This window comes from Seriola dumerili, unplaced genomic scaffold (assembly GCF_002260705.1).
Source record: "Seriola dumerili isolate Sdu_G_001 unplaced genomic scaffold, Sdu_1.0 BDQW01000216.1, whole genome shotgun sequence".
NCBI lineage: Eukaryota > Metazoa > Chordata > Actinopteri > Carangiformes > Carangidae > Seriola > Seriola dumerili.
In genome coordinates, this window is record NW_019174471.1 from 582,882 (window position 1) to 601,140 (window position 18,259).

General features: G+C 40.3%; 1 protein-coding gene across 1 annotated transcript in view; it reads right to left on the bottom strand.

Annotated features, from left to right (window-relative positions):
- vstm2a (V-set and transmembrane domain containing 2A) overlaps positions 1–18,259 on the bottom strand; it is an 82,809-nt gene that overhangs the window by 13,981 nt on the left and 50,569 nt on the right. The window contains exons 3-4 of the mRNA XM_022754083.1: positions 6,075–6,125; positions 4,101–4,437 (exon numbers count right to left, since the gene is read on the bottom strand). Coding sequence (XP_022609804.1) covers positions 4,101–4,437; positions 6,075–6,125 — 388 coding nt within the window. The remainder of the gene's footprint in view (positions 1–4,100; positions 4,438–6,074; positions 6,126–18,259) is intronic.

Sequence of the window (18,259 nt, forward strand, 5' to 3'; positions counted from 1 at the left end):
ATTTGTTCACATTTCTGTGGTTACTGTCGGATAATGTTATTAACACATGCAACTGTCTCTTATGGGCCATTCAGACACACAAATAAACACCTGTTATTCATTGTGTCTCTCGCTCAGCTTGACAGACTCCAACAGCACTCAGCTACACCACATGGAAAGTTGAGAAAGGCTCAGCTTTATGCAAATGTCCTTGGACAGAGCACGGGCAACACCCAGGCAAGAGCGACTCACAATCCTCTTGATTCCAGCGAAAACAGAAGCACAGAGTTGTTTACTACACCACTCCACCATGCCAGTGAAGGTGATTGTCACGGTCTGGCTTCTCAATTCTCTATGACATGGCTCTAACGAGTTACTGAGACATAAAAAGAGAAGAATGACATAATCACAGACATTCTTGGTGTGTGTGGTGGAAAACAACTGTCCAGTCGGAGCCTGTACATTACACTCGCAACACAACACACCTCCGGAACTACAGATTCATGAGAGGCCAGATACTGCCAACTGCTTTGTTCAACTTCATGGACGCGTATTGCCAAAGCAATGACACAGTGGTGGAATTCAGAGCATCATATATGTGGTGTGGAAGTGGATACTCTTTCTCATAGCTGAAGCAAAACAAACCTTATAATATAAAACGTCACCAAACAGATCTGCACCATAAAAACTGGAGAGAGTTAGTTAGGGTTAGGGTTTTTACAAAACTGCTGTGACAGAAGAGAGGACTGTAGGTTTGTAGCTAAGCTAACAAAGAAGGTAAAGTTACCTGGTGTAACATTTTGAATTATGCATCCAACCATATAAATCCACTGTACCAACAATCTTGTGTTTTAAGTCTCTGTGGCTGTAAAAGCATTTGCATGTTGTACGGATAAATAACATGATAGACGAGGCAGTTTCCCAAAGCCAGCTCACCGCCTGCAGACAGTGATACTCACACCTCTTCTGCTACTAAAGCTAACATCAACATACAACACATCTTAGCAACAAGTAAGTAAGTAATTTAACGCACCTGGGCACACAAACGTGATACCGGTACCTGCTTGTTAACTAACCAGTTGGGGTTAGGTATCACAAACAGTAAACGGGACAAAACAATACTGACCTATTGGCAAAGCTGATGTTTCCAACCTGTCAAGCAGAAACTGAGCAACCTCTGAATCCCTCTTCATGCCTCTCAGCTCTTAGAGGGCTCTCCACCATAGTCACAGAGGCCATCGCAACTACCACATCAAATCCCCGTTGGCTGCCAAGTGTCAAGTGGGCCACCACATCAGTCTGCTGGTGGACTGTCAAAATATCCATAAAGATTTTAAAGATTTTACCGCCCTGTCAGTCTCTGTGCTGGTCCTCTCTGTGTGCCTGTCATTCAGGGTGCAGACCAACAACAGATAAGTCCATGGCTGAAATTCTTTCCCAGTCCGACCATGCAGTCTCCACTGTTGGGAAGCCTCACAAGTGATAATGCAACACTTCAGCCTTTCCTGATTATAAAACTTCTGACCTTCCCCTTGTTGGCTGTTCCTCAGCCATCACTCCTTCTTGGCAACGCAAGCTGCCACTGTCCCAATCAATTCAATTCAACGTCGAAAGAGTAGACTGCTCCTTCTCCTTCCCCTGGTAATCCTTAAATTGGCACTATCCGTGAGAATGTACCAGATTCTCTTCTTCTTTCCCTCATCCTGTGCACGAAGACGAACGCCCCCAGAAGCTGATTGGCTGGAATAATGTTGTGTGTCTCGGTCTGAGCCACTTTGTTTAGTCCCCATTCACAGCATCAGGGCAGTAGGAACACAGGAGATATTCACTGAATTTGAATCACTGGGAACTTTGCTGACCTCAAAGTCAGCGAAAGGGTTTTATTTTCCACGACAAGTTGGAGCATACATTTTCCATTTCTTTCAAGGGCTGAGCGTGTTTGCACTCGCCAAGACAACTCAGTAGGTATTACACTGCACACATCTCTGAAAGGGTTCCTGTGTTACTGTGTTTGATGAAGGACAAAGGTAACATTAATATTCTTAGTTATCTGCTGAAAGTAATAACAGTCTGGGTATTACAATAGACTGATAGTTAAAGATGTGCTAGAGCTCCCATGATACAGATCCACTACAGTAAATCTCATGAATTACATTTGTTAAAGTTCGCTAAAAATAATAATAACGTTAAGCCAGTATGTATAGCATTTTTATGTGATTATAACACATTATTAAAGTGAGTTTGAGATGCAGCAGAGCAGGCCTGCCTGAGGATCTCAGTAGCTGCTGGGGGATGAACATGTAGTGCCTTAAACATGAACAGTAAAGTCTTAAAAATCAATTTCAAAACTCACGGGCAGCCAGTGAAGAGAGGCATGATAGAGTAAAATGTGTTCTCATCTCTTAGCATTTTGGTTGAGAGCCTTGAAGCAACATTTTGGGCATGCTGGAGGCAGGCGCTTAACTTGTAGCTGATCCCTGAATAAAGACTCCAGTCCATCTCGATGAAATTAAACCAAAGTCTTCTTCAATATCTTAATTTTGCCTATGATTCTCAGCCAAAGCAAACAAGACCGCATCACCCTGGATATTTGGCAATCAATAATAATAATTATTGTTATTATGGTGAATAGTTCTTCTGCACAGCCATGTTGTGAAAGGACTAAGTGAAGCTTGAACAGTGTAATCGAAGCAGTGATGCCTACTGCATGGTTCTCCTGCTGGGCTCTGCAAACTGATGTGCACACCCATAAGCCTTTGGAACTGCATAATCGCTGGTGCATGCCGCAACTGCAAACACTGTGGCCCTCTGTTGCTTCAACCAAGTGCATCTCCTTGTTGATGACTGGCTGGCCTCTGTTACATCTGAACAAATCACTTCCTTCTCTGTCTCCTTCCAAAACAACCAGAAATCCGACATACTTTTACAGACGCAAATAACAAAAACAACGCATGTGCACTGGCGACATCAACAAACATTTGACCTCAGCAAACTGGAGGACTTCAGGTGGGTGTAGTAATTTTGATTCAAATTAAACCCTCAACTAAGGATCCTCACACTGTAGCTGGATAACAACCCCCCCCCCCCCAAAAAAAAATACATAGTCACATACAACAGTCTAGTCTGCATGTACATATGGTCTTCAAAAAGTTAGAATCAGTTAGGCAAATGCCACATGCTGCTTTTCCAATTTTCTCCTTCAGTAGTGACTCTACTGCTGTAGATTTACTCCCAGCGTCCACCACAGAGTCAAAGAACAACGGCAACTCCTGCAAGAACAAGAGCATGTACTGCATAACCATGAACACAATACTTGTTGTGGACAGTGCATTGGAGCCACGGCTCAGGTGGGCCGGCAGTTTGATCCTGGCCCCCTTGAACCCAGGCTGCGTCAGGAAGGGTGAAATGTATGTTAAACATGTGGATGCTGATCCACTCTGGCGACCGACTTAAAGGAGCAGCTGAAATACAACAAGTTGTTGCAGTAACAGTGGAGATGATGGGAGGATTGCTGTGGGGACTATGCTGAGCTGCTCTGGTTCTGATTCAACTGTACCCAAAGTTCAGTCAGATTCAACTTTGTAATGACCTTTTAATGTGCAACCAGGAAAAGCTTACAGTACTCTGTGTACCACCACCTTAAAACCAGACCATCTCGCAATCTTGGCAGGAAGTCTTTAGCATGGTAGATTGTCAACAGTGAGACGGGGCTATCAGCTTTGCCAAAAGGCAGACGTTAAACAATGATGCATTCCTGCTAGCTTGTGAAGCAAACTAATGCTATACTTTGATTCACAGGGATGTTGATAGTTTTGTTAATCGATACCAAAGACTCATCGATTACTTCTCTCAAATCGCATTTTCCTGCTCGAACTCTGGTTCTGCAAAACCTGCTTTCGTCCTAATAGTTCTGTGAGACCAGATTCTCTCCAAAGAGACTCTTCAGCTGTTCAGATCCACCACATATTTAAGGTATCACAGGAGTGTGTACATAATTCTGAGTGATGCAGGTGCATTGATCTACATCAGTCTGCCCCAAACTTAATGCTGGAAGTAAAATACAAGAGTCTTTTTTGTGTTCAATAGTGCCCGCATTATGTAACCCTCCCACAGGGCTTTACCTGAGCCGGGGTTGTGTTTAGCTGGTTTGGAGGATGTGTGAGAGGTGGAGGTGGAGGCCACCCTCTGGTCTGAACTCATGCTGTCCTGGCCCTGAGCTGAGCTGGACTTTCTCGGTTTCTTGTCCGTCAGGTGCAGTGGGGAGCTCTTCTTGGGGGGTGGCAGTGGTCGTCGTGGTCTCGCCGTGGTGTTCACCTTCAGCCAGGCTTGGGCTTTGTACTCCACAATCTCTCCGTAGTTGGCTCGTGTCACCCGGCACTCGTACAGTCCCTCGTCGTTCTTGCTGACTCTGGAGATCTGCAGCTTGTGTGAGATGTCGTTGCCCTGGACTTTCACTGTCTGTTAGAGGAATTAAAAGAGACCACAGTGTCATAACATCAGACAGCATTATACAGTATAATACCACTAGGTTTCATCACATATCATGACACTTAATGCAACTATATGCTGCAGGATTCTAATGCTGTGAGACTTGTATACTAACACATTCACAAGCACGTCGGACTTGTGTATTTTAGCCTAAACAGAGATGACGTTGACATTTTTAAATTGTGGCACTGAAGCCAAAACCTTTCACTTACTGTCATTATTATCATGAAAACCGAGAGGAGTGTTGAGGATATAATGTAAAAATCTATCACAGTTAATGTAATTTTATATTGTGGGTCCAACATACAACATGATACCTCAAAGTTTCTGAAATAGGCAAACTTTTCGATTCAGATACTTGAGGATTGATACCTGACAAACTAAACCAACTAGATTTTATGGTATCCTGCTAGTATCTGTCAGAGCTTTTATGTTTTTAAATTATGAATACATTTCAATAAGATTGAATTAATTGACCAAACTCAATCTTCTGATCTTATAGGGGGTGATAAGTTTAAATATTTTTCTGCTGCGGAAAATGGTTTCTTGACAGGACCAGGTGGTGGTGATCTTTGCCATCTTTGTTTTTAGAAGACAAGAGGTTACAATACGTCGTCTGAGCAGCGCTACGGCTTCAGGGCAGATGGGAGGCTACAGTAAGTCTCATTCTTATACTGTAGTTTTGGCCACAAGTCCTGACAGCCATGACAACACTGTACACATGTCAGCTCAGGTTAATTGCAGAGACCTGTTAACATGATCTTTGCATTTAACATCTAAACTAAAAAGTGCTTTAGACTGTTGACTTGGTTACGATGTCTCTGATCATCTGACTGTTTATGTTTTGTGCCACCTCCAACTCTATTGTAATGACGGTACCACATTCCTGGTACAACATTATCATAACTCCTAGAAAAGATAAGCTGAAATGTATCTCTAAAGAATGCATACAACAACTTGATCTCAGATCAGTAACATGAGTCTATATATGGCGGTCTGACTATATCTGGACTCCAGTGAGGTGATGCTAAAGAGGACTGGGCAGTAATGTTGAAACCTCCTCCACACACACACAGAGAGCCAGGAAAAAACGGGGCAGATCAGTTGCTGGGCCATGAACGCAGGAAGTTAAGCACTCTGACAGTAATAATAGACTGCCACTGATTTCACTGATTAGCTCCTTTCTCTGGTTGAATGTATGTTATTTGGTGAAATCAGCTGCTGTTGTGTTTTCCTGGAATGATGTGGTGCAAATGTGGGTCATGGCTGAGGAGCACTGGGCTCAGAATTTGGTTTAAAAAGATTTCGAGCTTGTAAAGTGATGTTCAGAAATAATTCCGAATGTTTGTAGTTGTGAATCAACCTCTGCCAAAAAAAGAATTTATTTTTTCAGTGTCTTTCTGTAACCTTTATATTACTCGTTCATAGATATTCACACAGTGTACAAATTTTTACAAACCTGAATTTCTCTTGATGCACATTTATTTCACAGGTTTACAAAGATTGATTTACAACTACAAACATTTGAATTTTCTGAGCTCAAAATCTTTTTTGACCCTGATTGGAGCCCATATGACCCAGAATACATGACGCATACTTCAACTTACACTTATTTTTGTCCCCTCGTCGTCAGGATCAGGCTCTGGTATCATCTCCATCTGGGAACACAGAGAGCAAGAGAAACAGAGCGTTAGCAAACCAGAGCCACTCTGAGGACATGTTCAAAGATGTATTTTGTGAAAGTCTAGTGACGAACTCCCTAAAACCGATGACAACTTCGAGAGAAGGCATCATCAATCCTATGACGGTTATAAATCTTTCATTCCAACATCAGCACATAGTTTACAGCCTGAGTGACTGCATTGCTACCATTCTACCTTTAAAAATAAATGCCCAAAGATGTCACTCTTGCCTCTGTTTTTGATTTATTTTTAGATTCTTTGAGTGGTTCTGTAGAGAAATTAAAGACAGCCTCCAGACGCTACAGCGAATCCAGGGGAAAAAACTGGTTCAAACCAGGATGCTGTGTGACAAACTAACAGCTTCCTGAGACAAATTATGCCTCAAAACCTCCATCAGTCTCCGCAGTAAAAGTAATATTAGCCATAAAAACGTATGACAAATAATAAAATGTCAGAAGGACGGGAATTGGCTTTCCAGTAAAAAAAAAAATTTCAATAGGAGAGAAAAAACCAAAAAAACCAAAAAACAGAATATCATACCTCCTGGGCTCAAGAAATGCCCGTTTGAGCCCCAGTGGCATAATTCTAGCACGGTGGCAAGCACTAAGCCTACAGCCTACATCATGGACTGGGCATCGATTTTAGAGGCTATAATTTATTTATCCCACATCGGATGCCAAATGGATGTGTGCCCGGAAAAAGAGTCTGCTGACTACAAAGCTGAAGAAGAGCAAGAGTGGTGCGGCAGAAAAGGATGGAGAGATGGAGGAGGAGGAGGAGGAGGAGGAGGAGGAGGAGGTGGAAGTTTCTCCAGAGGACAGAGAAGCTATTGGCTCCATGGCTGAGACAAAAAAAAAAAAGGGAAGGGCAGGAGAGGGATAAGATGGCTACTTATGAACATTTGCTGGAGAGAGCGCTCCTTCAAGTACTGTAATTACCTCGCAGGAACCAAGCGCTTTTCTCTGGAGGATGTTCGGCAGACAGGTGATTAATGAGCAGAATTAGGAGCCGTAGCTTTCCCTGTCTGCGCGTATGCATGACTCCTACATCTCGTCTCCACAGATGGACCTGGCATCCTCTATTGTATCAAGGAGACGTCTTTAATGGCGAGGCAGGATTAATTGTCCTCAGGCTTGGCATTGGACCGTTTCACACCATCAATTTCAGCCTTGTCTTTTACAAACTTCGCAGTGGTTAAAAGGGCCGGGTGCGTAGTCTATATATGTCACCTGAGGAGGACAGAGGTAGAGCTCCAGTGGAGGACAGATGCTCTGCTCTGGTCTGCATATAGTGACTGCTGCAGTCACAGTGACAAAGAAGATGGAGCAAAATGGTTTAATTGCCTCTCACACATTTCATTATTGAAAATCCTATGGGGCTATTAAGATGGCTTTTCACCACAGCACAGCTGAACTCTATTATTTTCCAGCTTTCAGCATTTAATTGATTAGTGCATTTTCTGTAATATAAAATGAATGCTTTTAATTCTTTGTTTTAATTAAAATCCTTCTCTCAAAGCACTAACACAAGCATTGTGATTGTTGCATTGATTACTTGCTACTTACTAAGTTTCTGTCCATCGTCTGGGAATTTTGTTAATGATTTAAAGGTTGTATAAAGGGAAATTTCCATGTCTCCTTTGATTATAGATCAGGTCTAGCTTCTATATCAATACTGTGAAAGTATCAAAGCCTCAGTCCACAGAGAAATGCACACAGCCTGTATTCAGAAACTGAGCCTTAAAACCAGCCGTCAGGACTTCTGGAACTTTGTGATGTCACAACTATACATTCGCTGCCCACAGCTATAGACGTAATAACAGCTATGCTTTCAGCCGTGCTCGGGGGCAGAGCTGAGGCCATAGCTGTTATTACTGTCAGGAATATGACCCCCAACTTTATTAACAGCACAACCACAAGCGGCCATTCCATCCCTGAGCTAGCAAGCTACAAGACAGACTCGACAAAATATTGAGGAAACGCTGCAGAACGCTCGTATGTCAGGAAGCCCATATATCACTGCACAGCCTTCCCAAGGAGAGCAATATTAGAGACCACTGTTAAGAAAACAGTCAGCCAATCAGAACAAACGCTCAGAGACTGACACAAAACGCCATGCTCTTGCTAGAGCTCCAGAGAGAAGCCAGAGAGAGGAGATGTAAAACTACATTGAGATGGTTTTTGGTTCTTAACACCACAAATATATCTTCTTATGGATCAACACTTCAACCAACACTCTGTAAAAGTGTTTAATATGGGACGTTTAGCGGAATTGTATTTATTTTACACATCAGAATCAGTGAAACCATTAAAGTGATTAGCACCTAGCTTGTGAATACAGGTCTATAATGCATTATGTGCATCTGCATGAGCTTTCTCAGTGTAGTGTAGTACAGTGTAACCCCAATGATGTCATCTGGATTATCTCACCTTGTGCTTGGTGAGTACATTTTTTAAGAAAATGCCACAAATGAATGGAGAATAACAGGTATTTTACCAGGCGGCGAGGGTCTAACAAAAATACATTATGGAGCTACTACCCCTGATTAAGATGAACATTCATCAAATGGTGAATTAAGTTTCAAAAGCAACCACAGACATCATGGAGGAGGCCTCTAAAATAAGCATAGCATCATTTGCTCTGTTCTGTTGTGGCTGATTAAAGGCCTGGTAGAATAAATTCTTTAACAATTTATATTTGAGTAGTGTTCTGTCAGGGAGCAGCTTCCTGCTTGCACTGTGTTTTAGTCACTTTGATTTCATCATTCTTTTAATCATTGCAAATTCTTCTGATGCTAACTGAAGAAGAATGCATCAAACATGCTAGCTGCTAGTCCAAGCAGCTGTGTTAGTGCACATAGTGAACATATTCATTTCTCTCCTCCTCTCTTCTTTCTGTCATTGTATGTAAATTACGTACATGTAGGTTTTAGCAGTGAATGCAAAAAACTGAAACTCACTCGCTGATGTTGAAAACACTCAGTCTACAGTCCCACAAAGTTTCATCAACAACCATTACTAGCAAGACACAGTATTTAGCACTGTGTATATACAGTATATGCAAAACAGTTGAGGCACGCTGTTCGTTGAATTGGTGAATGAATGAAATATCCTGTATCAGTCTAATAGGAGTTACAAGTATGTTGATTAGAATTAGTCTATATTAGACTTTCTCAGCACATGGTGAGGAATATTGAAAGTCCTGTTTGTACTAATGATGATTAATACAAGTGACATTTTATTTAGGGGAGAGAGGAACTGAGACACCACTGATTACATTAAGCCCAGTTTTTTTCTTTACATTTTTGCTACAAGCTTAATTTGGATCGCACTATGTAAATAAATCATTTTTTAAGTCTTTGTAAATGTCTCTTGAGGATGCCTCCTATCACATCCCTAAACCCTCTGGCCAGGCTTCCCTCCAGTAACCAAGTAAAAAAAAACAAAAAAAACATGGGCAGTGGACATTTCAAAATTATGTAATTACAGAATGAGTACATAGAGGATACTAAATATCCAGCATGTGGAAATAATGCATGGGAGACATAGTTCACACACTACAACCGATTCATCCTGTGCACCTTCCCTTTCCCTGGATGCATAAATCACAGTAAAGCACCAACATGGACAAAACCATGGTCATCTTTCCCCTGGCTGCTGAGGGCTCACACTCTCTCTCTCTATATATATATATTATATATATATATACACTGTTGTTCATAAAGTTGGAATAAAATATTTTTGACCTCTTTCCATGAAATGATTGTGACAATGTGATTTATTTCATTTCACCTGGGTAATTGGGACACATAATGTAATTATTGCACCTGGTCAAAAGTGATTACTGATGCATTTAAATAGGAATAAACAGAGGATTGTGTCTGAAGACAAAATTATTCCAACTTTATGGGCAACAGTGTATATATATTTGTTTACCTACTGTATGTTACATAGACACTTTGAAGATGGCAAAAAAGATATGTCTTGGGGGATAAACATATTATTACTATAATAATAATAATAATAATAATGATAATAATAATAATACATTTTATTTTGAAGTCCCTTTCAAGACACATGGGAATACATATGTATATGTGTGTATATTTGTGTATATATATATATATATATATATATACAGTATGTGTAGGTATATATAGATATATAATACACTGCATTATAAGTGCAGCATCATGAGTGTGAAGATGCTGTTGTTTATGTAATTTTCTAAAGCCTAAAATAAATTCAGTGGGAGGACAAAACATATAGATGTCACCATACTGTTGATTAAAAGTGAGTTAGTCATAGCAACAGTAACTAAGAGGGCAGTGCCAAGGAGACAGTCGGTTATACTAACATTTGAAAGTAAGATTCCCATCACTGTGGGTTCGGGTGTTTGCAGACAGTAGGCAGATGAAACGTGATGAGAGATCTACATAAGTCAACAATGACTGAAGTCAAATAACATACGTACATGAAGCTACAGCATCATTCAGATACATCCAACATCCAAGACGGCAGCACCACGACTCAGACTAATCACAAACAGATGTATTTTAAAGAGCCGACAGCTATGACCTCGTGTACTGTATGTGGGAACAGCAGGGTGGGTTAAAAGGAATGAAAATATGAATCATATTTTGTTTTCGTGACGATAATTTCTCTCTGACTCCAGGTCAGATGACTGTTGCCTGCCTTGTGCACATATTCAGAATAAATGCACTTCTAGGTTCACCTCTATATCTCAGGCATTTCAAAATATTTTATCCAAATTGACTCTTTGAATACACAGGAATTAAACAAAAAAAAAATGTAGAAAAAAGTTAGGTGGTATTTTATGAAGCCATTAGTCATCCAGCACTGGACAAGTGCAATTAAGGTAATTGTGACCTAATGAATGTCCAATATTAATTCAGATTCTTGACATTTATCATCTGATGTAAAAGGCGTTTATCTGCCAGTAAGATGTTGCTGTGTAAGTCCTTAAGAGGAACAGATAAAAAGGTTAAAGTGTCAAACCTTTTCATAGAGAATAATCACTCTCTTTGTGTTTAACTGTTTTAACTCATCAAGAACGACTTTTCCTTATCTAAATGTGTACCTGACAAATGTTCCCTGAAGTAAGTTTCCAGCCTGTGACAGCAATGTGAAAGTTTTCAATGACACCGTAGGAGGAAACCTCCATTATTTTCCCATTTATATTTCATTTCTATCGCATGAGTGCTTTCTGAGCCAAAGCCGCAGCCACTTGCAAGTATCTCAATTTCAATCGCTTGTCTCTTTATTGCAAAACCCTTCCGCCATGACACTCGGCTATTCTTCATGCAAATCTCAAATTGACTTCTTGTAAAATGTGCTCCACAATTATTGTGCATATAAAAAAAAAGCTTCATTGAGTTGCTGAGACTAAATTAACATCACATGAAAGAAAAGTGGTCATCATTTAAACTGAAATACAGACCAGACCACCTGCGTTTCTGTGATTGCCTTACGGCTTTTACTGTGATAGGATGAGATCTAACGTGGGTGCCCTCACCCTGGGTGATACGAGCAATAAAAACACATCAATACGACCAAATATTTAAATGAGTTTGTGCAGCAGTCACTGGTTTTACTAACACAAACACTGAGAGGAGGTTAAACTCAGGTCATGGACTTCATTTGACACATTAAACCCTGTAATCTTAAGCTATGATGGTGGAGGAAATGTGTCTGTGCAATGAAAAGCTTATCAGTACCATTATATGATGACAGCTAAGTAGTGGTACTGAAATGCACATGAAAAAGACCTCTAAATTATTCTTTTCACATGACGGGAAACTATATGAGTGAAAACTCAAACGCCTCAGATGTTTCAAGCATCAAATGAGTCTTAAGACAGTGGATTTAAGTAAATTTCTGTGTATAAAATCAGTACAAAAATACATGCAAATGATTTCAGAAATGTCGCCATTTGCTGTTAATTGCTGAAGTGTTTTGTTTTATATCTATCTTGTTATAATGGGCCAATTTCAGTAACAGTTTGTCAGTGTTTTGTCACTCTGCGATCCAGCGAGGGAACGCTGCTCTCACCCGTCTCATCTGATGTTTGATTGACACTCAAATTAGTGCAGAGAGAAGGCGACTTCCCGCCATCTGTGAGATCTCCCCTGGTTGCCCGACAACCGCATGATGATGCAAAACTTCAGGAAGTCATTGCTCCTGGCCAAGAAATAGTCCGAACCCACATTTAAAAAAAAACAATCTGTCATTTTGACACTTAGTCGGTAAGTGGATTTCGTTACCTTTAGAATGAGTCATGTTAGATGTTTCCCCCGTTTCCAGTCTTAGTGCTAAGCTATGCTAACCATCTGCTGGCTGTAGCCTTTATTTAACAGGCAGTAATAGGATTTTGCAATAAAGAGGCGGTGGACACATTGTAAAATATTTTGTGAGGCTCAGCAATGCTCAGCAAAGCTTTTTTTCTTAATTAAGAGTGAATTGAAAGTGATACTGTGTTTGTTATTCACGTATAAAATGTGTATTCACATAAAACCTTTTGTCATTAGGAAAAGCACAGGTTTGGATAATAAAATGAATGAAGACTGAGTACCATTAAGCCTCTGCAGGTTCAGGGTCCTGGTGTTGTACATGTTGACTCACGGTGACAGTCTTATACCAAGGCTTATCCCGTATTCACATTGTATTGTTTGAACTGCAATTATGAGCAGTAAGTATTAAGTATTAACACTAAAACTGTCAATTCAGCCAATGCTATGGGAGCTACACACTCTTTGTTTGTACCTGGTTTCTCTTGGTAATGAACTAGCACTAGGACTAGTGCACTAACCACCTTGGAATTTTTTTTTACTGTTCTTCCCACTTAATAATGCTCCACGGGGGGCAGAGCTTTCAGCCGCTCTGCTCCCCGACTCTGGCACTCTCTCCCACCAGACATCTGTAACATTGTTTCTTTACCCCAGTTCAAATCAAGACTCAAAACTCATCTGTTTCAATCTGCTTATTTGCTATAATTTCATTGTTTTCTTTTTAACTGTCTGTTGTTTTTATTATTTTTATTGTGTTTTTAATCTTCTGTAAAGTGTCCTTGAGTGCTGTGAAAGGCGCTGCCAAATAAAATGTATTATTATTATTATTATTATAATATTGTATACAGTGATCAAGTCAGCCTGAAATGATGGATTGAATCAGACTTTCAGCATCTTTTTGATTTATAAATCAAACTAGAAACTTCAGCTGTTTCTAAGGTGGAGAAATGATACTTTTGTCACTTTGTCAAGTCTAAGTTTAAGATTACACCAAGACTTGTAACCTCAGACTTAATCCAGGGAGTTCATTCCCCCAGGTTATTAATCAGCATCTCTCTTTTTGTTTTCGGGGGACTTGTAGGATTTCAGTTCTGTCCTCGTTTTACTTTTTAACTTTAAAAATTTCTCTCATTCATCTATTTATTTTAAGTGGTCAAGGGGTTTACAGCTGCAGCGTCATTTGGTTCAGCATTTTGGTTCAGATGTACATTGAAATGTTGTGTGTCGTCAGTGTAACTATGGAAACATACATTGTGTTCGCTGATGATGTCACCAAGTGGCAGCATGTACAGTAAAAGTAATAATGGATCAAGGCAGCAGATGTCACGTTTCTCAGACACATGAACGCCAGCTTTCTCCCTGTGATGTTTCAAACCAGTTCAAAACAGACACCACAGGCATTCACACACTGCAGCATTACTATAGGCCGTTGTAAATGTTGTAGTAACTATAGTACAGAGACTGACTGTATCAACCCCTGCCAGCTAGCGAGCAGCAAAGTCACAGAGGTGGGTCACATTTCACAAATCACATTCATCCTCATCTGCTAAAAGCTAAACTCACTGGTCACATTTTCACTGTATCATTAAAGAGGTTCCAGATGAATTTCACCCTCATCTACATAAAGTTAAATTCTTCTTTTTTTTCATGTCACTGCTCAGTGACCCGCTATCCCAAAATGTCTTCCTCACTCGTGTCCCATAGAACACTGGTTCTCAAATCAAGGAACCTCTAAACTTTTGGTGGTTTTACCTATGTATGAAATTACAGTAAGACTATCTTTATGGATGATTTGAAATGGTTTATAACAAGGTTATTAATTTGGTTGTTAACACTTTATAACTCATAAATAAACAATTATAAACAAGTTATAACAGTTTTCACACATTAATGCAGGCTCACTATTTGGCAAGATGAAGTTAATGCCTACTACTCATTAATCTTATTAATGACTTACTACCATTTATATTAATATATGTCGTGAAGCCTTATGGACAATAATGTGCTTTGTGAGTTAACAGTGACTTTGACCTATGACCTTCCACCACCATAATCTAATATCTGCCTCATGATGAATAGGATTTGATTTGGCGAGTCTGACAAATAAGCCGCTCTTAGTCCTGCTGATACTCTTGAACGTGGTAATGCTGCTCTTATTGTATTTTTGCATGTGTTCCACAATTCTGTATTTCCATAGCAATCTGTGGCAGAGGCATTTTCTTTTAGTGTATGGCTTTGAGATCATTTGCATTATTATTAAGCTGATGTTAGATGTTCTATGTAACTCTAAATTCTTTGCACTATCCATCATATTTATACCTATAAATAGATATGGAAAAGAAAAAAAAAGAAAAGGTTTCTGTATCCACAGTGCCTCAATACCATGATACATCCTCTACATCCCATACAACACCTCTTGGCTGTGTTCCCAGCACATCTGGATCCATTTTGTTATTAGCTGCTGTTTTTTAACAGGAATAATGTGCACAATGTCACATAATGTCAGGGGCGTCTCCAGTGCAGCATCAATGAGGTTTGATAGCAGAAAATGTCCTGGAGATCTGAAACACCACGTCTCGGTGTCAGTCTAACAAAATCAAAGAGCAAGACTTTCTCTTTACAGCCGCCATTTTTGCTAATGCTCAATAATGATAGAAGGAGAAGAAACCCATCACAGAAGCGGCCATGATAACAGTTTCTCCTCCCACACCAGCAGGAAATAAACCAGCATCTGGTGCAACAATATGATGACATGTTTTGTGTTAGACAAAATAACCCACAACTGAATGTTCCCCCAGCTGATTTTCATGCCTGTGCACCCACTTTGATCGAAAGCGATGAGTTCGCAGCCTTTTTTCTGACAGATGTTGATGAGGAATGTAGGACATCATGAGCTGGAGTCGAGGTAGATGAGGCAACCTCTGACGCATCCAACATCACAAATTGATGATGTTTAACAATGGAAGATTATCTGTTGGGATTTTTTTTTTTTTCAGCCAGTGTTGAAAGAACACATCGACTAACGGCAGCACCGGAGCCAGAGTCAGAATGAAGAAAAAGGTTATTTGATTTAATGAACATCATGGAAAGAAGTGTGACGATAAACAGAATAATCTTCTCCTCTCTCTCAAGGTTGTAAAGAGATGGCAACTGACAGGAGACAAGCAGGCCGACCATCAAACATGAGACACCAATACGGTGAAAGATTAAACACAAGAATTGACACCGATTCTTACATCATCTTTTAAAATGTACCGTCTCAATCTCTCGATCAATAACATAAAAACGTATCAAACTCTTTCTGCGCTGCCATCAGGACGAGTGAGTTTTATGTGAATGGTCTCAGCCAATAAAAAAGAATGAAAATAGCTACAGAAATGCCCATTTTTTTGTATTTATTTTGGGCAAGAACAGCTGTTCCAGCTGAACACAGCGAATAGTCAAGATAATGAAGAGAAGAATACAGTATAGTATATATAGTATAAGTATATAGTAGGTCTGTCTTCTTCAAAGTAAAAGTCTGTCTTTCCTCAATCATCTCACACACAAGAGCAACCAATAAATAAAATATTTAACATGTAATTAATGGCAAATGTTCACAAAACAACTACTGAGGACGAGCAGCAACAATCAGTTTCAACAACTCCTTCAACCTGAGCGACCACACAGCTCGTTTCTTTCAACAGGCGTACCGGACCTCGGTTGCCATGGTTACTATAGTAAAGTTGCTCTTTTTACTACATCACCACACTTTTCTATATGCTCCTGTCATAATTACTACGACCACTAGATGTCACCTAGAAATAAAACGTAAATATGGGTCATAATAGCCTGTTGCAAAAACGACCTATCAGTTTTGGTAAGAAAATGTCAGCAGTACAACCACTGTATCAGTTGATTACCTCATGATTAACTGACAGGAAGTAATAATTAAAAGACATTCAAACCAGTTGGTTTAGCATATTTTTAAGTTTCTTACAATGTCGTCAGATTTTTTGATTTCATTTAGAGACGCCACCAAATTCATGCAACCAGCATCTGAAGTGGCATTTGCACTTACATTTACACGCTGTTTAATGTGCTGAAACTGAGCAGCTAATTAGCTATCTGGCCTGCAGACTGCCGTTAGCGATGCGCTTCTCCCTGCTGAATGTCTGTTCTGTCGCTCATTCAACAAGCGAAGGTGCAGCACAAAGGTGTGTGTTCCTGTACCTGCAGGAAAGCCAGCAAGGAGGGTGTTGTTCAGAGTCTGTGGCAGGCTGCTGTCTGGCTCAGATATGATTGGCTGAACGGGGAGTTACGAGGAGAGCGAACAGAATTCAGATGAATAGATGCAAAACCAATCATGAAACCAAAAAAATACGCTAAATAAATAAAAACATTTCTCCACAGTGGCTGTAGCAGAAAAACCAAATTGCATTTCATCTCAGTTGGACTTTATTCATGGTAAGGGTGTGTTTCTTCCATTTCAAAGTATGTAAACCAAAGAGAATCTTAACATTTCTGCTCTTAAATCTATACAGGCTTACGTTTGCTACACTTGTTCTGCCATTGTGAAACTGAACTTCTCTCACCATCTGAAAATAACTGGGAAATATTCCATTTAAAATCCTATGAACTGTATAAAGTTGGATTTAACGCGCTCTCTCCTCGACTCAAAACCACAGCTGCTCCCTTCAAAGCTGCTGCGATCCAGCCCGAGCACGACCACTGTCACTAGATTGTTTACTTAGTTTCATGAAAATCATTCATCTTGTATATACATATTACGAAACCCCCAGGGACAAAGAGATAGATGAGCAACTGCTGCGTATGTAAGGCACCTGCAAATTGACAGTGTATTGATATTCAATGACAAGTCTCCAATCATGATGGATGTGTTTGGTGTTTTGGCGCCATCAAGATCCATTAGCGCCAGGACAACTTAATCATATCCGATAATGAGTTATGAATGTTGCATGCATTTCAATTCCAATCTCCTCCTCCGGCTGCGGCCCCCCGGGGCAGAGCACCCCTTCGCTCAGAACAAAGTGAGGTCATAGTGGGTGTAAAGTTAGAGTACATGAAGCACAGTAGTGCGCCCTGTAAAGTGCTTCCTAATTACAATGTTCGCTGACTCCCACTTGAAGATGTTTTGGGTCTAAGCTTAGTTGTTAACCCTAATTACATTCCACAGCTGACAGGGGTCCCATTCACATGCAAACACTAATCCCCTTCACAGCCCATTGGTTTATGACAAGAGCTATGTTAATTACATGTAAAGCCTGCAATTGTGCGTGTGGAAAACATGAAAGTACTTGAATTGTGTACAATTACTCCATTACTTTATCAAGTGAAGGGGAAATGATCCTTTGACAAGCCAATGTTACAGGAATTAAAGACTAAAGGAGAGCTCTTACACTGTGGGACGGTCTCAGAGTGCAGCTGAAACTAAAGGTAGAAGATGGCTCTGTGGACCAACACTAAAAATGCCATAAAAGCCACACGAAGTGCTTCTGTGTTATTATATCAGCTCTGTTTATGACACCCATACATGCAGTACTTTGGCAGCAGCATTAGTGTTGGAGTCACATACATCTGGCCCAGTGCAAAACACTGAGGTCAAAACTCTAAGGTTTGTCCATGTAGATGTTCTCAGACCTGCACTTGACTCTATTTAGCCCCTTTTACACAAACACACACAACACGCACTGACACCGGGCTTTTGTCTTCAGTGTCGAAGAGTACGATCTGTATTCACTCCTGGCTCACATAACTCTGCAGTGGTCACTGATATTTATTCAGCAGTGATGGAAACATGATA